Source organism: Petaurus breviceps, unplaced genomic scaffold, assembly GCF_028583685.1.
Source record: "Petaurus breviceps papuanus isolate PSGF00001 unplaced genomic scaffold, PetGlider_PUasm1.0 227, whole genome shotgun sequence".
Classification (NCBI taxonomy): domain Eukaryota; kingdom Metazoa; phylum Chordata; class Mammalia; order Diprotodontia; family Petauridae; genus Petaurus; species Petaurus breviceps.
The window spans coordinates 10,322,581-10,344,704 of NW_027185896.1; the positions used below are offsets into that span (position 1 = coordinate 10,322,581).

Consider the following 22,124-nt stretch of genomic DNA (forward strand, 5'->3'; position numbering starts at 1 on the left):
GCCTACTTTGGAGAAGGGTCTGGGTGAATGGAGAGAAGTGGATGCATATAAAGATGTTGTGAAGGTAGAACTGATAAAACTTGCCAACAGACTGGATATGTTGGGTTAGTGCAAGTGAATCGGAAGCAAGAGCTTCCTTTTGTTAATGGACCTTAAAATGGACTCTTGCCATGGTAGGATTACATGCTTAACAAACTATAGGGGGGCCTTCTCCATGTAACTTCCTACCCTACCCACACCCCCAGACACACAAAAAAGCAGCTGGCTTCCTTGAGGGAGGGAATTTTAAGCAGAGGTGGTTAGACAGTATTTTTTTTTTTTTGCTTTTGGAGGGGGGAAGGCAGGGCAATTGGGGTTAAGTGACTTGCCCAAGGTCACACGGCTAGTAAGTGTTAAGTGTCTGAGGCCGAATTTGAACTCAGGTCCTCCTGACTCTAGGACCAGTGCTCTATTCACTGTGCCACCTAGCTGCCCCTGACAGGCAGTCATCGAGCACCTGATTTTATGGGTTAAGAGAGAAAGGAGAGGCATGGTTTGATGGCAAGAAGGACCAGAGGGACACAAGTATTTGAACATGTGTCATGTGGAAGAGTGATTAAGATTAGTTTTGTTCTGCTTGGCTCCAGAGGGCAGAGCTAGCAGCAGAATGGGCCAGGCTAGGAGGAGGTCATGAGCTCACCAGAGACGCTCAGACAAATGCTGGATGGCCACTCATCAGGGCCAGTGTAGAAGGAGGATTTCTGCACAAGTGTCAAGGACACTACCATCTCCCCTTTCCACCCTCCCCAACCCAGCAGCCCTGGTGTTATCGCTCACTTTTGCTAACCCAACATGTCCAGTCTGTTGGTCCCACCTTCACAACATCTCTCCTATCCATCCCCTTCTCTCCTCTCACCCAGCCCTGGCTGGGGGGACTCAAGGCTTCTGAAGTCCCTTCCAAGTCTGGGGTCCCATGGGAAGGCAAGACCTGCGTTTACTTTTTTTTGTGTCCCCAATGCTTAGGTAGTACTTGGCACATAGGAGGCCCTAAATAAACAAATGTTTATTGACTGACTGACTGAATTCCCCTTTCTTGGGATGTTCTTGGTCCAGAGAAAACTGGGCTGCTCACATACCCCCTGGATGCCCCTGCCTAGACCTTCACTTTCACACTTGAATTCAAACTTCAAGGAACAGGGGATTTGTTCTGTGAAGTTTGGATTCAGTCAAATGGCCACACTTGAGGACCTAGAGGGCCACACGTGGCCTTGAGACCAAAGGTTTCCCACTCCTGACTGGTAATGGCATTGATTCCTCTGTTCCCTGAGGTCAGACAAAAGGGGGAGGGCACCAGTGGCATGGACCTGGGGTTGGGCAGCATCTTGGGAAGCCTTCCTTTAATACCACCCTCTTCTCCTTTCCCCTCAAGAGAAAGGGCTGACAGCTGAGCTGCTTTGAGCTACAGCAAAGCAATGACTTACAAAGAAGACATACCCCTTCCCAAGGTACTCACCCCCCAAGCAGCTCCCATCTCTATCAGGTTGCTTTTAGGCATATAGGATCATAGGAATTGGAAGTGTTAGAGACATTAGAGATACACTTTCCTCACCCTAACTCTATGAAGTAAGTCATTCCTGTTTTGTGGGGAGGGAGACAAACTCAGAGGCCACACAACTAGCAAAAGTCGTTTGAATCCAGGGCTCCTGATTCCTGTGCCATTTCTGCCACATCGCGGTGACCCGGGCCAAGGAGCTGTGGGTGGTCACTGTCCGTTCCCTCCATTAGCTGACCCTGGTGAGCTGCCCATCCTTCCATATGTTTCCTCCAAGGGGTCTTCCCTAATCATGAACTTTTCTGATTTCCTAGGATCCTTACAAATGAACCTCACATTAGGGCTCCTGGATATCCTCTGTCTTATGTAGATCTTCCTGACTCGTGCATGTAAGTACTGTCTCCCCCTTTTCTGTCCACCCCAACAGTGCCTAGGAGAAATACTAAAACATAGAAAACAAACTAGAATTTAAGGCCTGCAGTGACAGTCAGGACCACCAGAGGGAGCAACGTTGCCAGTCATGGGCGCATCCCTACCCCAGAGAAGCTCAGGAGAGATCAGAAGTTGGAGCAGTTCTCCGTTCAGCTAAACACACATTTATTAAGAGCCATCTTCCATGTGCCGGGCTGTGCTCAGCGCACACTATCCAAGCCTTGCCGGCTCTTGTGGGGATTGGAGGGTCTGTCTATGCAGTCAAACACTGCACCTAGACTACAGGGGAGGAACGCTGGGTTTAGAATCTGAGGACCTGGGTTTGAATTGTGGCCCTGTTATTTATTACCTGTGTGACTGTGGGGAGGCCCCTGACCCTCTCTGAACCACAGTTTCCCCATCTAGAAAATGCTGGAATTCAACTAGAGCCCTCTTCTAGCTACCAGGTACCACTGTGATAGACCTGAGACAGTTTCCAGGTGAAGGGCAGAGATTCTGGACTGTGAGCCCTGAATGAGGGGAGCAAGAAGGAGTGGATGAAGCTCTCAGGGTCTCCAGAGCCCTCCTCCTTCATCTTTGGGGTTCACTGATCATGAATCTTATGGCTTTTGGAGATTCAGCAGCTTAGCAGAGTGGAAAGGCATCAGGAGACTTGAGCTCAATCCTGATTCTGACCAGTGACCATGAGCAAATCAATTTCCCTGGGCCTTAATTTCCTCAGCTGCAAAATGAGGGTAAATACTATTTATACTTTTTCTCTCATAGAGAAATGTGCCAAAGAAATGGTAGTTCTTACAGTTTTTGCTCCGTGACTCCTTGTTCTCATTCCTTCACTAGCCTGATGAGTAAGTACTAAATCCCTACCCATACTTTGAAGTCTAACTCAAATGCCACCTACTACAGGGAGGTTTCCTGGATGCCCACCAAAAGTAACAACTTTTTTTACTCAGACCTCAAAGAGTATCTTGCCTTCACCTTTCAAAGGCATTTATGATGCAGTATTGTATATTACAGTTATCTGTATACATGACTCATCTCCCTACTAATGAAGTCAAAGACCACTGTTTTGTTTTGTCTAAATTTAATTTTCCCCCTAAACTGAGCACAGGATTCCAAAGGCATAGGCCTCATTAAATGTTTGTTAAATGAATGGGAGAGGAGGAATAAACATTTATTAAGAGCCTACTATGTGCCAGGCGCTGTGCTAAGCATTTTACAAATGTTATCTCATTTGATCCTTACAACAATCTAGTGAGGGAGTTGCTATTTATTATCCTCATTTTACAGTTGAAAAAAACTGGAGCAGACAGAAGTTAAGTGACTTGCCCAGGATCATATTGCTAGTATGTTGTCCAGGGTCATACAGCTAGCACATGTCTGAGGGTAGATTTGAACTCAGGTCTTCCTGACTCCAGACCCAGAGCTCTTTCCACTGTACCAATTTAGCGGCCTCAAAGGGAAGAATTGTCATCTGGGGTCCAAACGTGTCCCTAAGGGCTGCCTCACTTCCACATAACAAAGGAAAGGAAAGGCTGGGTCATGGGGAGCACACATCTGTCTACCCTGGTGTTGGCTTTTCCATCAAATGAAAACTTTGTTATGAGACCCCCCCAGAATCACATGATTCCAAGAGCCCTCACAGACTAAACCGTTCGGAGGACAACAAATAGAAAGAAGGCGAGATGACTTTTTCTGTTTTTATAATGATCGTTTATCATCAAGGCCAATGGAACCACCATAATTGGACCCTAGTTATTCAGTTCCCAATGAACTATACAAGGAAGTAGAAATGAAATTCGAGATGAAGAGGGGGAATGTATACACAAAGGAAATTCATGCTGGAGATGACCTGATCTTGAAATCACTGAGGGATAGCTTTACAATGAATGAAAGGGAGAAGATGCCAAAATAATGGGGAAATTCACAGATGAGATTACTGCCCCTACAAGAAAATCCAGAAGACATCAATAACCACTGCTTCATATGGTTATGTTATAAAATCTTTATAAGAATGAACTACATGCATATTTCATTGATGAAAACATAAAAAGCAAAGAGGCAGGCTTTCAAAAATGATTTTCTCCAGTAGACCACATCTTTATAGTCATGCAACTGACTGACAGGATACAGAGAGTACAAGACGTTGCTATGTTTATTGTTGGGTGATTAAAAAAAAATTGACTTGGTCAAGCAAAACCTCTCTTTAAAGACTTCTCCAATAAGAAGTCCCTTCTGCATATGTTAAGCACATATAAGATTCCTTGATAAAGGCAACCAAAGAAGTAGTTGTTCAACAAACCCTTCGATTATTAATACCAAATAATCCAGTCTAAGCCAGCCCAGCACTGCTCCCTTCCCAGTTGCTGGGGGATGGGATGGGGAATCACTACTGGCTCACAGAATCATGGGTTTTAGAGCTGGCAGGGACCTTAGAGGGGACCGTGTCCAACTTCAGTTTTACAGATGAGAAGGTGGAGATCTTAAAACATTAAGTGACTTGTCAGAGGATCCAGACCATACGAGAAGTTATTAATCAACTCTCCAAGGAGGATGGCAGAATGGCCACTTGGGACAAACATTTTTCCATTATTATTGGCCAACTTCCAAATTGGGAATTCCAGGTATCTAGATAATGGGCAGCAGCCAATCTCTAGTCCTCTTTGTTCAGGGGCACCTGCATTTTCCTTTGACCCTTCCACACCCTGGGCCTTTTCCAGACCATGTGCTTGTTAGGGATGGTGAGGGGCTGTGAAGACCTCTGCCTTGGGATCATCATCCTCAGATGTCAAGAGTGAAAATTCTCCACACTAGGTGCCTTCTTGCCTCTGCTTTCATAATCCCTAGTGTCAGAGGGGACCAGTGCCAGGTGAGGTTTTTTTGTCAGAAAAGATCCCAGCTGGAGCGGAATGCTTTGGAGGTCTCAAGGCTCTAGGAGGAGTCAAATCCTCTGCTTTTACTTGCTTGGAATTAGTCAGTGCTCACTTCACCTTAGAAGTGCTCACTCACTTGTCCTGGGGACAAGGAGTGTCTGACTTCTCCTAGGCGAGGCCTTCTGGGATGGAGTAGAAAAATAACAACAATGAACTTGGAACCAGAGAGTCCAAATACCACTAAGTAGCTGTGTAACCTTTTGGGGGCTCAATTACCTCATCTATAAAACAGGGATATTAAAACACACTTTACCTACCTCACAAGGCTGTTGTGAGTAATATTAATGGAAGCTATGATTAATATACCAGTAATCAGGGCTCTCCTCAGACCCTGAGCTTACAGGGAATGTTACTTGAACTTTTGTAAGGTTAAAAAAAGAGGAAATTGGAAACCCAACTCAGCTAATCCCAGGCCCACCACTTTTCTTGCAAATTCTTTATTTTGGATAGAAAGCAAATTAAAAATTAAGCTTGAGTGTATTATTATCCTTCAAAAATAAACAAGGTAGTGAATTTGGAAGCAACAACTCTTAATTATGAAATGACTCACTGAAGAGCTCTATGTTTATATTTTTCAAAAAGAGGAGGTTTTGACAAGGGAAAGGAAATTCAATTTAACCATCCCTTCTGAGGTGGAGACTGATTGTCGAGGAAGCCAGGAAAAAACTATTTTTGGGGGGTGATAAATGTGGTCCAGAGAAGCCCAGAAGAATTTTAACTGATGGCCAAGAAAGTTGCTTCCTGGCACAGACCAAGGAATGGGGAGGGCCACTCTCCAGATTAGTACATCAAAGTCTGTTTCTCTTTTGCAGAAATATTTGCTCATTCATTACTCAACTCCACAAAATTACTGTGTACAAAGCATTGTGCTAGGTGCAGGGAGATATAAGAGGGAGCCTCTGCCTCCATGGGACTTGAAGTTCATTAGGAGGATAAGACATATACACAAATCACTATAATATATATTATATATGTGCATTAGAGAGATGCAAATAGAAAGCTCTTTTGAGTTTCAAGATGGAAGGTCATTGTCAGCATTGGACTGGGGCAGGAGTAGCTGGGGAGAGATCAATCAATAAACATTTATTAAACACCTGTCATGTGGCAGGCACTGTACTAAGTGCTGGGGAAGATCAGGGAAATCTTGGTGAAGGACTTTGCATTTGAATTGGGCTTTAAAGAATAAGAAGGAAAAAGGCCAAGAGTGTCAGAAAGGGCATTCTAGGGTTAGAGAACAAGCAGAGAAAAAGCATGGAAGTACAGAGTTTGTGTTGTCATCCACTTTGCTTGGAGTATAAAGTGTGTGAATGGCAGTGATATAGAATGAGACTGAAAAGGCAGTAAAAAAGTGATTGAATGCCGGGTGAAGGACCATTAAATTGTGAGCTCCTTTAGGGCAAGGAATGTCTTCTGCTTCTTTATTGTAGCCCCAGTGTTTAGCAAAGTGCCTGGCACATAGCAGACATTTAATAAATGTTTCTTGATTGATTTTTTGATACTGGTTAGTTGATTGAAGGAGCTTATATGTTACTCAGTAGGTAACTGGAAGGTAGCTACTGAACATTTCCAAGGAGAATAATGACATGACCAGATCTTTGGAGAAGAAAGATTCTCTAATAATGTTATTAAGGTCAGAATGAATGGGGCAGAGAGTGAAGATGAGAAAACTTATGAGGAGGCCATTGCTACCTAGTATAAGTGAATGCCTATCCTAGGATAATGACAGTGGGGGGAGAGAACAGGGAACAACTTCAGAAATAGAATAGAGATAGAATCTGGCAATGATATGAGAGAAGGGGGAAGAGAGAAAGGATGAATCCCTGAGAAAAATCAAGATTTTGAACACTGGATATTAGGTAAATGGTGGTATCATGGAGAGAAATGTTACCGTAATGAAATCAGAAGGAGCAGGTACAGGGGAAAGATTAGAAAAAACACATAAGTTACTGTCTTTACAAAAACAATTTCATGAAACATCTGGTCATTTCCTGTTGAGGTGGTTATAATTAGCATTTGCAAAAAAAAAAAAGCAATTGCAAATTACCATCATGAAAGCAATTGTAGCTTATGGGCCAGCATCTGTTGCAGAAGATGAAGAGGTTAAAGAAATACTATAAAATATTGGATGACACCCTCTTAATTAAATCAATGGATGCTTCTTGGTGACTTTGATGCAAAAATGGGCATAGGTGAGGTCAATGAAAAAAACTGTTGGAAAATATGTCTCAGGAGTAAGTAATAAAAGTGGTCAAAGACTTCCAGGCTATATACATCACAAATATTCCAAGAAAAGAATCTGAAGGTGAAAGACACAGTAAGCACCAAATAACATCACAAAAAAAGAATAAAACTGATTATATTTTAATGGACAGGAAATGACTCATTGCTGATGTAGAAGACATTCATGAATCAACTGTCTTCAGTCAGACCACCAACTCATTGAGAGCAGAGATCAAAATTAAAACAATGGTATAAGAATAAAAAAAATAAGATAAAGTTATGGCATGCAATTAAAATCACTCTAGCTTGACCAATTTTTAAAAAGTGACACTGAAAAATAGGAAATGGATGGAGGAAAAGACAACACTAATTACAACAACTTCATAGTGAAGTTTAGTTTATATGAAACTATATCCCTAACAATGAGAAAAAAGAGCCTGAAACTCACCTCAGTCAGCAAATAAATAGTTGACCTACTTACCAATTGAAAAGATATGGTGGACAAAGGTCACACTGGTTTAGAATATAAACTTATTTGTAAGATTTTTATAGACAAGGATGGTAGAAGATTATGAGCAGTATCTACTTAAAATAGTGAAGAGCATTGGTGAGGGAAATAAGTTTAAAGAAAACTTGGTAAGAGATGACCAAATATACATCTGAAGGCCTTTAAGAATTAAAGTGGGGGCGGCCAGGTAGCACAGTGAAAAGAGCACCAGCCCCAGTGTTGGGATGACCTGGGGATCAAATCCCAGGCTCAGACACAGCACCCACCCAGAAACACCTGGCCATGTGACCTTGAGCAAGTTACTTAACCCCAATTGCTTTAGAAAAAAAAAGAATGAAAGTGAGGGGCAGCTAGGTGATGTAGTGAATGCAGTGAAAGGTGGTACACCAGGAGGTGTCAGGAGTCAGGAGGACAAAGAGTTCAAATAGGGCCTCAGATACTTAACACATACTAGGTGTGGGACCTTGGGCAAGTCACTTAACCCCAAATGCCCTGCCTTCCCCCCTCCAAAAAGAATAAAAGTTAGAGGAAGATAACAAATAGCAGAAATGTGGAAAAGATCTGCAAAATTTTCATAACACACTCTTTTCACTCCAAAGGACAGTGGAACAGTCAAGTTTAGATTCTAGATGTGTTTCTAGCGGAAGCAGAAAGGATATTAAAGGAAACAGATGGGAAAAGCAGCTGGACCTGACCAAGTATACATGGAGGAGTTTCATTCTTGAAGCAACACACTTTAAAGGACACTGAAGGTTAGATTCTCAAGGTATCTGAAGGAGGGGAAGATGGCAAAGCTGTGGAGCCATTTTTGGACTTTATTACAAATAAAAGGTGACTAAGGGAACATCTATAACTATAATCTGTATGCCTACCTTCCTATTTATTTAGAATTTTTAATAAGTATATTTGGCATGCAGCAAAGACACCCTTGATTAAGGTATTAGAAGGAAGCAGGCAGACTTTCATACTCAGTATTCCATAGGAGATCACATCTTTACTATCACAAAATGGACTGAAAGGTATAGAGGATATGCAATTCCACTGCACTTATTGCTTGTTGGCTATTTTAAAAAGCACTTTATTTGGCAAGGCAAAATACTGCCTCAAAGGCAAGGTATTTCCCAAGAACATGTTGAAATCTTATAAGATTCTTTGAAAGACACAATAGAAATAACCTTTTTGTACAACACCATGATCATTGACATCAACAGAGGCAAAAAACTGGAGCCCTGTGCTTCCTGGGGGAGAAGGTAATGGCAAACCCCTCCAGTATCTTTGCTAAGAAAACCCCAAATGGGGTCACAAAGAGCCACATATGACTGAAATGACTGAACAACAATAACATGCTCATCAGAGATGAGGGTTGCCACCGTCATGGAAAAGAACCAACTTACAGAGCATTTAGAAGGGATTCTCTGTGGACAGATAGATTGTCCAGATGCTTCTGTTTGATGTTTCTCCTAATTGTATCAAGCCCCAGACCCTGTAAAGCCTTCTAAATGAGACTCCTAAACAATCACTCCAAAGTGTTTGGTCTCACTATCCAAAGAGGAAAAACCATATAGATGAAGAATGCTTATTGTTAGATCATGATTTAAAGTTGTATGAATAACCCATTGAGATTATTCAATGACATACACATCTCAGGCAGAAACTCCAAAAGGACAGTGAGCTAGAATTGAATAGGAGTAGGAGAACAGATTAGATTGCCACTAGAAAACCGCAAAGTTCTTTCAACTATCTCAAAGTTCTCGAAATAATGCCCATTTTAAAATCCCAAGATTCATCTGGTGATGCGATGTGACTGCAGACTATGGGATACTATGCTCCCTGAAGAACTGAAGACGAAGATCCCCAAAGGGCAATGACAAGCTCACAGTGGGTATGAGTAGGCTGTAACACATTATAAATGAAGAACTATGCAGGAAAAATGGTTTAAAGTGTGTCATCCAAGAAATGTGTGATCAAATTCTCCCCAGATCACAGGGGATTTTTATAGGCTTTTCTTTTTTGGGATGGTTTGGGTCCCAGAAAACCCCTAGGAGGGCTAGAAAGGTTAGAATTTATTCTAAGTTGTGGTAGGGAGGGAAAAAAATCAAGAGAAGGACTGAAAGAGGTAGTAGTATTTCCCCAAAGGAGGCAGGGCATGTTCCCATGAAGTCAAACTACTAGTCAGTAGTAAGGAGCTTGTCCTTTGGATATGGATTGAACAAAATGGCTCCTGAGGTATGTTCTGACCCTGAGATTTTAAAATTTTGAGAAAAAGATGGATTGTTCAATTAGTTGAAGGGGAGAAAGGGACATTCTATGTGTTTCATTTGTAACGTCAAGAGATTTCAAAGAAGGCCTCTAGCTCTATGGGTGGACCCCCTTACGTGACTCTATAGAAGGATATGGAGAAGAGGCACACAGCAGGAGGGATAGCTGATAGTTTGCTATCTCTATCAGTATGGCCTGCGTTGATGAGGTCACAATAAAGTATGCTATTATCCAAAGCAACTAGGAACCAGACACCCAGGAACAAGAAAAGAGACATCCATTGATTTGGGGACATGTTCCTCTTCTCCTAATAAATCATTGGGTCACATGATTCTCACTCATTGCAAAGCAGACTGCTCTCAGTCAATGTGGCCAAAGCAGGAGAACAAAATGGAGCCTTCTGCCCCTACAGTTTTTCTGTTAGGTCCTGTGGCACAACAAAGACGACACAATTCAGACTTTGAGGTAGCTTACAAGGTCTAGGGCTGAGAGCCAGTAAGAAGAAGGCCCAAAAGAGTTCCAGGCCTGGGCAGGTATGAAAGAGAAATTCTTGGTGGGGGTTGGTGGGAAAGGAGAAAGGAGCAGGGCATCCACTCCTAATCTTGGATGAGGAAGCCTGGAAAAGTACTGAGACCAAGAATTCCCTCCTTGATGAATCGCCCCCTCATCCCTACCTCCAATCACTCCAACCCTATGGTTCTCAGCAAACAGAAACTAGAACTGGGGCCATTTATATCATTGACATTTACTGATTTGTAAGCATTCTTAGGCTTCCTCCAACATGCCTGTGCTGTTCCTGAGAATGGAGCTCGAACTTTTATTTCTTTTGTTTACTTCCCCCCACCTACACTACCCCAGGAATTTAGGTTGGCATGCCAATGAGACAGAGACTTATAGACAAAAGGAATGATGGAGAGAAAGATAGGGGGAGGAGGGAGACAGAGACAGAGATATGGAAAGAGAAAGGGAGAGGAAAGAAAGAAGAAGGGAGGGAGAGAGATGGAGATAGAGAAAGAGGAAGAAAGAGAGAGAGAGAGAAAGGGGGATGAGAGAGAGACTGAGAGGGAAAGAGTGAGGGAGAGAGAGAGCTATTTAAAGTCAAACTTAAAACTTCAGGCAGAACTAAAAAAATTAGTGCCTCTTTCCTAAGCCTGGGACAGGTGTCTTGGATACTTGCCAGGGAAATCAGGAACAACTAAGAAGATATAAAGTAGGTCACAAGGAAGGAAGTGAAACTGTACAGCAGAATACAAATTGGTATGCTTTACTTATGGGAGCTCCCAGGACTGGTTTAAGTGTAGTTAAAGATTTCATTTAAAAAATAAGATGTGGAGCCTGAGGTGGGTGTACAATAACCAAAGCCACCATGCTTCAGGCTCCCCACCCCCCAATCTCCCCTCACCTCCTCCTCCTTATCATCATCACCATCACCATCATCTCCATGCGTCCTCACTACCCTCATCCTCATCACTACCACCATTAGCAGGAGCAGCAGCAGCAGTACGAGCTGCCATCACCAATAACAGACATCTTTTTCCACTCCCTGTGGCCCTTACACAAAGCTTCCTAGCCTAACCACAAACAGCTGCTGCCTTAGGCCTAAGGTGGTCATCCCAGCAGACCAAGCTAGTGCCGATCAACGGTCCAACAAAGAGAGATAAGACAAAAATATCAATATTAGTCAACATTTTCATACTGCTATCTATATCCTAGGGCAGTGGTATGCAGTGTGAGGCTCTGAAGAGGGAATTCGTGTGGAGACAGAAGATGCTGAATCATATCATTACCACCATCTCCTGCGTCTATCCCAATCTGCGTCTATCTCCAGTCCCTCCTCACTTCTGGCTTCGACTACTGCAACAGCCTCTGAACTGATCTCCCTTCCTCAGACCTCTCCCCACTCCAGTCCACTTTGCTACAAAAATGATTTTCTTTAAGCACCTATCTAACCATCTAGCTATACCTCGGCTCAATAAACTTCAGTGGCTTCCTTTGCTTCTAAGATAAAATATAACCCGGTTTAGCTTTTGAAACCTGGCCCCACCATATCTCTATTCTTGTATACATTATTCCTCTTTTGGCAAGCCAGCCACACTAGCCTCTCTGTTCCTCACAGAGGACGATCTACCCCCTGACTTGGTGACTTTGCACTGGTTATCCTCAGGGCCTGGAATGCACTCCCTCCTCATCTCTGCCTCCAGCTGCTTGAGATGACCTCCTGGATACTCTGCCTGGATCTTGTAGGTGCTTAGTAATTTACACACTTTCTCCCCCATTAGAATGCAAGCTCCCTGAGGGCAGGGATTACTTTTCCCAGTGCTCAGTACAGTGCCCAACACACAGCCAGAGGTGAATAAATGCTTCTTGATTGATGGACAGACTGACTGATAGACTCTCTCCCCTCAAGGTGTATCTCAGGCACCATCTTCTGTGAGAAGTACAACCACAAATACCATCTTTCCCAAACTGGTCTGCATTTGTCTTTCTTTTCTTATATTTGTTCTTCAGTACTTCCATATGTACTTGTCTCTTCCATTTGGGTGCAAGCTCCTTGAGAGTAGAGACTGTTTCATTCTGTCTTTGCATCCTCAGTGCCTAGCATAGGGCCTGGCTTAACAGTAGCTACTTGATAGATGCATGATGACTGTAGACTGACTGAATACACTCTGTGTGCCATCGGGTACTATGAAGAACATAGGGAAACATAACAGTATCAGAGGCCTTGAAAAGAACAAAAGGATTTTAATTAGAAGGAACCTTAAAGGTTATCCAGTCCATATATATATATATTTTTTTTTTGCTTTTTGGAGGGGGGAAGGCAGGGCAATTGGGGTTAAGTGACTTACCCAAGGTCACACAGCTAGTGTTAAGTATCTGAGGCTGAATTTGAACTCAGGTCCTCCTGACTCCAGGGCTGGTACTCTATTCACTGTGCTGCCCCATTTCATTTATTTATTTACAAGTCCAGAGATTCTTTTTTTTTAAGGGGGAAGGCAAGGCAATTGGGGTTAAGTGACTTGCCCAAGGTCACAAAACTAGTAAGTGTCAGGTGTCTGTGGCTGGATTATAACTCAAGTTCTCCTGACTTCAAGGCCAATGCTCTATTTACTGCACCACCTAGCTGCTCTGAGTCTAGAGATTCTTAGCCTTGAGGCCACGAGCCCCTTGGATAGATTTCAGAGATCTGTGAACTTGGATAGGAAAAAAAAAATCACACCTTTATTCTCCCTAAGCTCCAAATGAGATTTAGCATTTCCTCAAAGCAGGAATGTAAGCAACAAAACATAATCCTGAGAAAGGGTACACAGGCTTTACCGGACTGCCAGCAGAGTCCATGACACAGAAATGGTTAAGAAGCCTCGCTCCGGTCCCACCCGCTCATTTTACAGATGAGCAAACTGAGCTGGGCATCATCTGGATTGTCTCAGCGGAGCCAGATTCAGCTCCCCCTCCACCCTCCCACCTCCATCTGCCTTCACTAAAGCAGTGTCCCATTGTCTGGGAAGGTTTCATTTGCCCCATCAGTCACTAGAGGTGGCAGCTTAGTGCTTTTGGAGGATTAGGTCCAGGTTGACAGGCACTAGGACAGTCCTTGAGCCCAAAGAGCAAAACTAAGGCCAGCTGAGGTCCCTGGAGAGCGAAGGCATCGTTTTCCCTCCCAGGATAGGCCCTGGGTTTGGATCCTGGCTGCATCTTGCCTAAGCTCTGCCAGTAATAAACCAGTTCCCAAAGGGAGTATCAGACCACAAAGGGAAGAAGAACTTAGCCAAGATACCATTTCAGCAGGAGAGGGGTGGGACCCAACAGGGCAGTGGGACATCTCTCGGGGGGTAAAGGGAAGCCCCTGAATAACACTAACCCCTGGTGGAGCAGGATGGGGCAGACAGCCAAGACACCGAATGTCCGAGCCAAGCAGTTAATAAGAGACCAAAAATAACGACCCAGGACAGGAATAGTTTGCAAGTGTTTGAAAAATCTCTGCTTGGACTAAATCAGCAGTTCCTCAGGCTTTGTCCAGGGGTCACCAGGGAGGAGCTGTCAGGAGTATTTACTCACCTGGAGCAAACGAGGCTTTCTAAACCCTGCCTGTTCCCAAGGGGCTGACTGGCCATCTGGCTAACTAGGGGTGCAGATGAGGTCTTGGCCTAGACTGTGAGCTGAGGCCAGGTGGAGAGGGCCCGTTCTAAGCAAGCTAAGGGGATCTCCAGGTTCTAACCTGATCAGCAGCTCCTGGAGACTCCTGTAGCCACCTCAGCTGCTGGCTAGGCCCCAGGGCTCTGTCTCAAGGCACCAGTCTCACTGAGTTCATCACTGAGTCTGGCAGGCTGGGCCGCCAGAGTCCCACCCCTGTCTGCACCTGGAAGCAGGGCCTTTGGCCCAGACACCTAAGGGTTCTAACTATAGGGGAGGCTGGGATTTGGATCTTTGCAATTTAGTAGGCACTAAGTGTTGTTGAAGTAAGTTGGAGTGAATGGAACATTCCTGCAAAATGAGTGGAACCATGTTCCAAGTCAGTGTTAAAATGTATGATTTTTTTTTTTTGGGTCTAGGCAAATGGTTGAAGAAACACGTCTTCCTTAGAGGTGGGGAACAAAGGGTGTGGAATGTTGCATACATCAGTCATTGTCCCCCTTTTACTTAACTGTTTTTTTGTTAGAAGAGAGAGTTCTGAAGGGTAAAGGGGAGTACAGCAGGAAATGAGTGGTGTAAAAATAAACAGCATAAAGAAAGTATAAAAAAAAAGGAGGAAAGTTATCATGTTACTAGCATTCTATGTCCTATAATTCTTTAAGCTGTATGATTTTATGAAATGAAGTGAAATGAATTGAGAAGCAGCAATGGAAAGAGCCCTGGATCTGGAGCTGTCCAGGGTTCAAATCTCTACCGTACCACTTGCTTAGCTGTGTGTCCCTGGGAAAGTTCCTTAACCAATCTGAGTCTCAGTTCTTCCTCTGTAAAATAAGGGTCTTGGATGTGATGGTCTCTAAAGCTCCCTCCAAGTTCAAACCCTATGACTCAGTCAGTCAGTCAACAAGTATTTTATTAAGCTCTTACAACGTTCCAGGCACTGTGCTAAGGGTAAAAACAATTTGAAAGTACAACAGAAATGTAAGCTAATATAATAATGACAGTAAAAATCATTGCATTTTTGATGGTGGAAGAAATGGTGGAGCAAGGCCCAAGGGCTGAAGGGATCTGAGGAGGGAGGGGCAGCACATCAGCTCGGAGCCTGCTACTGGACCCTTTTCCTGTTCCTCCTACTTTCCTACACCTGTCAGATAATAAGAACAGCTGATATTTATATAAGCACTTTACAGTTAATTTTCTCATTCAATCATCACAAAAACCCTGGGAAGTAGGTGCTATTATTGCCCCCATTTTGAAGATGGAGAAACTGAGGCAAATAGAGGTTGAGTAATTAGCCCAGGATCACACAGCTAATAAGTTTCTGAGGTTAGATTTGAACTCAGGTCTTCTTGACTCTAGACCCAATGCTCTGTCCACCATACTACCTAGCTATCTTGGCCAGAAAAGCCAAGGTCAATGCCAATGGGATGGTGTTTTCAGAGAGGGAAGGGCGCTGTTTCTTTCCAGTAGAATATAAGCCTTTTGAGGGCAGAGGCTCTTTGTTTTTTTTTGGGGGGGGGGCATCCCCAGGGCCTAGCAAAGGACAGTGTACTTTTTAGTTGGCTCTTAATACCTGCCAAATTGAACTGGCAGAGAAAGTTGTAATCAGAGACAACCTGTCCTAACTCCAGCTTCCAAGGGGAAGCTTTTCCTTGCCAGGATTCTGCTCTCTGGCTATGCCATATCTTTAGTAATTCTCTCCAGGAAGCCTTTTCTGGTACCAGGGTAGGCAGTGGTCTAATGGAAAGAACACAGAATTTGGGGTCAAAAGACCTGGGTTTGAATTCTGACTCTGCCAGTTACTTTGTGACCTTGGGTATACATCTCTTTACTTTCTGAGCCTCAGTTTCCCTATATGTAAACTGAAAGGGCTGGACTTAATTTTTAAGGTCCCTAAATCTTATGCTGGTGCTTTTGTGAACGGAGTGCATTGTGCAACTGCAGAGAAAGGGGAAGGAGCTGTAGGGGTGATCATGCCTTTTTCTAAACAGCCCCATCTTGAACAATATCAAGTGTTTGCCAGGGATGGAACTCCAATAAGAAAGGCCCTATTGAGAACCTGCCCCTTTCCTGTAAGACCCATCCCCTCCACTGTCATAATGAGCTACCCTGTGAGAAGATGATTGTGACCTGGGAATCCCACAGAGACTAGGAGTGATGGAGATGCTGAGGGCAGCCATCGATGACCCCCTTCCTCCCCTGCTCTCCCATACTCCTTCTTGGGCAGGGGGCAAGAGATGGGGGGGCATATTTTAGGCCATGAGTTTTTCCTTAGGGGGAGTTAGTGTGTGTCATAATACAAGTCCTATTGCTTTATGCCCTGCGGGCCCATCTGATTCTACTTTGAAACCTCCTCTGAGTCCAGAACTGCTGCCAAAGGGCTAGCACCCTATGGGAAGTGCTTTGCAAACTCTCAATCATCACAGAAATGTGAACTAGTACTAGCCTGGGGGTGCTGGGAAGGATCCAGAGGTCCATTCTGGGAGTTCCACTCAAATCCATAGCTGCAATTGTGAGGCCCCAAAATGGTGTTAGGATCTCAATGGCTCTTGGGTCCACCCTTCCCCACTCCTACTCTACTCCACCAGCTATTAGGATGACTTGTTATTGGAAGGAGTAGAGGAGAAAGCACCTGCTTTGGACAAAGACCAACAATTGGCCACAGGGAGTTTGCCCTGGGATAGAGAGTGAATTAAGGGGATACAGTTGGCGGAAATGAACAGTGGGAATGTTTTTTAAAAAATATATTTTCATCAATAATGTTCCAAAGAGATGTCCTGCAATTAAGAATGGTACCCCCAAAGGAGGAGTTTTATAAAGACTAGGAAGGTCATGAAACTTGGCCCATACAGGCCCCTAAACTTATAGCCCTCAGTCACAACCACTAGGTGAGGTAGGTAGTGTAAGAATTATCGTTCCCATTTCACAGGTAAGAAAACTGAGGCTCAGATGTGACGTGGTCCCAAGATCCCAGTCAGAGCTGTACTACAAACTTGGGTTTCCTAACTTCAAGTCAAGGGCTCTTTCTACATTTATGCAGCTTCATAACTGCTCACATGGGCACACCACTTAGAGACAGAAGGGACAAGGAAGACCCTCTAGTCAAAGCCCAGTTTTTGGGATGAAGATGCTAAGGCTCAGAGAAGATATGGGACTCATCCACATTGGAGAGTCCAGGAATGAAAGAGAGTCTACTGGTGTCAGTTTTAGTGCCCATTTCCATTACAACATGCTGGAAATGTTGGGCTTCAGGAAGCCAGTCTCCAACATCAGAGCTGACCTTTCAGAGCTTCTCAAGAACCCCCCGGACCTCCCATCAGCCCTGGTTCTCGTTCCCCTCTTCTGAACTCTTTTCTTACAATGGAGGCAGGAACTCTCAGAGGTGAGCTCTGCTTGGCCATCTGGCTCTCCTTCCACAGGGCTCAGCTAGAGGAGAGCAGCTTAAACTCAGGGCCTGCCCTCCAAGATCCACTTGCCCCAACCTCTTAGTGGGAAGGCTCAGGACAGGCAAGCCAAGACCCAAGGCCCCTCCAGCATCTGTCTGGGTCCAAAGCATTTCCTATGGTTGGCTACCCAGATTCCCCAGGTGTCCAGAGGCTGTGAACCTCAGCAGTCAGGGCTTCTCTTCTGCTGCAAAGCCAAGCTGGGGAACCTGCCAACAGCAGGGATTTAGCCCAGCGTCAGGCTGACGCTGCAAATGTACTGAGCTTAAGCACTGCATTTATTGCCCTGAGCTGACATATGAAAAAGGTTCCTTCTCTTTGATAACAAGATCTTCCAAAGGCCATACTAGTTTTCATTTTACACCTATATTCAGAAGAAAGGCAAGAGGGAAAAATCCAGCTGAGTTAGGCCAAATCGGAGAACCAGGCCTGAGAGAACTAAGGACACAATCCCAAGGCGATCTCAGCCTGGCCCAGCTTATTCCTTGGGCCCAGTCCTAGCAATCAGCCTCTGGGGAAAGGGCTGCCTGTAGGTTGTACCCAGAGCTTAACTCACTCTCTGTGCCCTAGAAGCTTATCCCCAGTACTCGTGGAAAGGACGCCACAAAGCCAATGCCTTGGCTGCTTCACTAGAGACTTCCCTCTTCCTGTGGCTGAGACTTGCTCCCCCTGCCTCCATCTCCTAGGCTAGGTCATGCCATGGGTATTGACAAGCAGACCAGAAGCCATGCTGTATGACAACTACCCGGCCACCAAGCCAAGCCTCTCCTTGACAACTACCCCATCACCTCAAGCTCAATGTGACTCAGCAGAGTTTTTCAGCACTTAGGAAAATAGTGGGGTAGGAGGCTGAGCTACAAGCCCAAGTCTTAAATTCTTCTTGCCTTGAAGACCTAGTACGACAAAAGATCTAATAGGGAAAAGCACAGGGACTCTCTCTGTTCCTGGCTTCCTACTGACTTGGCCCAAACAGGATGCCAGCTCCCCTTAGGGCACCTGGTTTATTCCTTACCTCAACCAAGTGAGGAGTTGGGTTGAAGCCACACAGGTTGCATACTTGCAGCTTGCAGGTGGTACATGTATTGTAGTTGGATGGCTCCCGGGAGCCCACGTTGAGTTCAGCCTGGCACAGTGGGCATTTGACCTTTTCCTTCGGCACTTCCTTTGGCTTGGGGACAGCCTTGGGAGTGGTCTGATGTTCTGCCTTACTTTGCTTTGGACTAGGCGCCCCCGCGGGCCGACCAAGAGCCCCAGGTCCTGATCCAGGCTCAGACTTAGGCCCTGAAGCAGGGCCAGGCCCAGGCCCAGCTTTAGGTCCAGTTCCAACCCCAGGCCGAGGCCCAGCCCCAGATCCTGGCCCAGCTCTAGGGCCAGCCCCAGGTCCAGCTCCAGCCCCAGGTCCTGGTCCAGCTCTAGGGCCAGCCCCAGGTCCAGCTCCAGCCCCAGGTCCTGGTCCAGCTCTAGGGCCTGCCCCAGGCCCAACTCCAGCCCCAGGTCCAGGCCCAGCTCCAGCCCCAGGTGCTGGCCCAGGTCCCCGTGCAGCCCCAGCCCCAGGTCCAGGTCCAGGTCCAGTCCCTGATGACTTCGGCCCTGCTTCCTTACTGGCATCACTGAAGACAATCTTGGGGGGCCCTTTGCTAGGAGATGGCTGACCCTGTGGACTGGCTTCTGGCTGGACAGACATAAGTGTACTGGCCTGGGTCAGCAGAGAAGCCCCAAAACCAAAAAGCTTCCCAGTGAGTCCCTCTTGGGTTTGTTCTTGAGCCCCAGACCCAGGGGTTGGAGTGACTCCCTTGGCTGGAGAAGGATGGGTATGAGGGGAAACCCTTCCTGCTTCCTGAGGCACAGCAGGTCTGGCCTGTCCTTGGCTCTGGGCTTCCCGCTGCCCTGGCACCACAGGACTTCTGGGCACTTCAGCCTGCCGGACGCCAGGCCCTTGTTGGATCCCAGGCTGTGTTGTTCCAGGGATTTTCTCTGGCTCAGGCTTCCCTTGTACCTGTGTTGGGGGATGGGGCTGTGGCTGTGGCTGTGGCTGTGGTTGAGGCTGAGGCTGGGGCTGGGGCTGTTTGGCTGGAGAGTGGGCAGGAGAAAGGGAAGGTGAGTACAGCTGCTGCTGGCTTTTGGAACGAGGTGCAGTGGTCATGTCCATCCCCAAAGCTCTCTGCATCTGGCAATTCAGACACAACCATTCTTTCACCTGGAAGAGAGAGAACACAGAACAGTCACCCCTAAGAAATGACCTTCCCAGCCCCACCAGTCTGGCAAGTGGGTTTCAACCTGCTTGCTATACATCATAAGGGGGTCAATGGGATGTAACCCACCTGTGTGTGTCCCATTCAACAATACAAATGACACAGAGTCTTTATACCTTGATGTGAATCCAGTGCCCACTGGGAAAGTTAACTCAAGTGTCCTTCCTGCCCAACTAACCCCAAAGGAACAGATTTCTGGAGTCACAATGGAATATTTCCTCCACTTACTTCCTATGTTGATGCCCTAATATGTGCTCGAAGTGGTCTTGAGTTCTCTAAAGTTATGCTCGAGGAAGAAAGACAAGTTTTGGCTTGTTGTTCTAAGCTGAGGAGGCTTCGAGAGTAAGCCTAGCAACCTGTCATCTGAGGACCAGCCTTACAGTGCAGAAAAACTCATTCCCAGATGAATGATCACCAGGGGATGACATTTTCAGCCATCGTGTCTCATAGCTTAATAAAAGCTAGTTGAATTGAATCAAATGAAGATTGTCCAGTAAAAGTTGAAATCTGTTTGTGAAGGAAGTATCCATGGTGAGATGATCATGGATGCTTTTGAAGTATTGAAGAAATGGATTATTTAAGCTGATGCCACTTGGATTAGTCAATGGAAATCCATTCTATTTCCATCTGCTCTACTGTGAGATCTTAGTGCATGATTAAGCTCAGGGGTGGGGAACCTATGATGTCGAGGCCACATGCAACCCTCTAGGTCCTCAAATGGAGCCCTTTTTCTGAATCCAAATTTTATAATTTCTGTTAAAGGGCCCCACTTGAAGACCTAGAGGGTCACATGTGGCCTCAAGGCCACAGGTTCCCCACCCCCAGTTAAGCTAATCCAGCAGGCCCCAGGGTCTTCTAGTACTTCATAGTTCTGTAGTGGAAGAGATCTTAGAAAGTGTCTTGGTTCAACCTTTTTGTTTTATAGATGAGGAAAATGAGGCCAGAGAGGGGAAGGGACTTGACCCAGGGCACAAAGGTACTATGGAGAAGAGCAAGGATTGAAACCAGGGCTGGCTGACTCCAAATGCTGTGCCCTCTTCACGGTACTACACTAACTTCCTGGGGACACAGTCACCCTTGGGCCCAGTCAAAATTCCCTTCTGTGTGTGGGAGTGCCTCCTACCATTCATTCCTTCCACAGACAAAAAAGGAAGGAAGCCTTTTCTGGCTTCTTATGCTCTTTTAAATTGCTAAAATTAAAACCAGTATCCACCTCCTGGAGCAGAGAGCTTATCAGCAGTAACCCACCTTCCTTTCCTTTTAACTGTCAATGGCTGCTTCCATCCCTGCCCCACACAGTTAAAGGAACACTTTCAATAAGGGCACGACACAATTGCTGGCTGGTGGAAAGAAGCAGAAGAGAAAAAATAGCTCTAAGAGACAAGTTGGTCCAGGGAAGGGCTGATTAGCCGCCTTTCCCCAACTAGGGCATTTTCCAAATTTGCCAGAGTGGACTCTTTCCCACTTCTATTTTTACCTCCCCATTCAATTGCACATCATCAGGTTCCCAAGCATACTCAAAATTCATTGCCTCATCCCTTCCTGCCTGCCTTTGCCAGCAAGGTGTCTGTCAGTGTCCCTATCCCCTAAAACTCTTCTTCCGTTCCCTTGTCACCTCCCTGGCCCTATTCAATTCTTACTGGGGCATCGATTCAATTTAGACAATGCTTTTTTGTGCCCAAGGCAAAGATGGCCCAGCAGCATCACCCGCTTCAGGAGGAGGATACATCCGTCCCCTAACATAGCTCTCCACCCCTCGAAGAATCCTTAAGGGACCAGGGTGAGCACTGTTGCCGTTCAGTTGCTTTAGTTGTGTCCAACTTTTCATGACCCCATTTGGGGTTTTCTTGGCAAAGATACCGCAGTGGTTTGCCATTTCCTTTTCCAGCTCATTTTACAGATGAGCAGACTGAGGCAAATAAGGTTAAGTGACTTGCCCAGGGTCACCCAGCTAGTAAATGTCTGAGGAATTTCAACTGAAGTCCTCCTGATTCCAAGTCGGGTGCTCTATCCACTGCACCATCTAGCTGCCCTCAGAAGGGTATGGTATGTGGAAAGGAGAGGTCCAGGTCACAGAAATATAGATTTTGAGCTGGAAGAGGTCTAAGAGGTCACTGAGTCCAATACTCTCACTTGAGGGGCTATGAAAAAATTTGAGGGATGGCAGATGTGATGTCATTCCTTTGGGACTAGTTGCCTGGTTTCTTTAGCCTTAGTGTTCCCTCCTTCCCTATCTGCCTTCCCCCCGCCCCCACCCCTTGTGTGTGTGTGTGTGTGTGTGTGTGTGTAGTGAAGGATTAGGCCAGTTGCCCAGGAGACTTGACCTTCCTGGGCCCTTCCCTATGTCCTCATCGGCATTGTTCATCTGTCCAATTGTTCACTCATTCATTCAACAGACATAGTGCATTATAACCACAAGGA

At 45.5% G+C, this 22,124-nt stretch overlaps 1 protein-coding gene across 1 annotated transcript in view; it reads right to left on the reverse strand.

Moving 5' to 3' along the window:
• Positions 1-22,124, reverse strand: part of BSN (bassoon presynaptic cytomatrix protein) — a 239,918-nt gene that overhangs the window by 47,336 nt on the left and 170,458 nt on the right. The window contains exon 3 of the mRNA XM_069095712.1: positions 18,464-19,648. Coding sequence (XP_068951813.1) covers positions 18,464-19,648 — 1,185 coding nt within the window. The remainder of the gene's footprint in view (positions 1-18,463; positions 19,649-22,124) is intronic.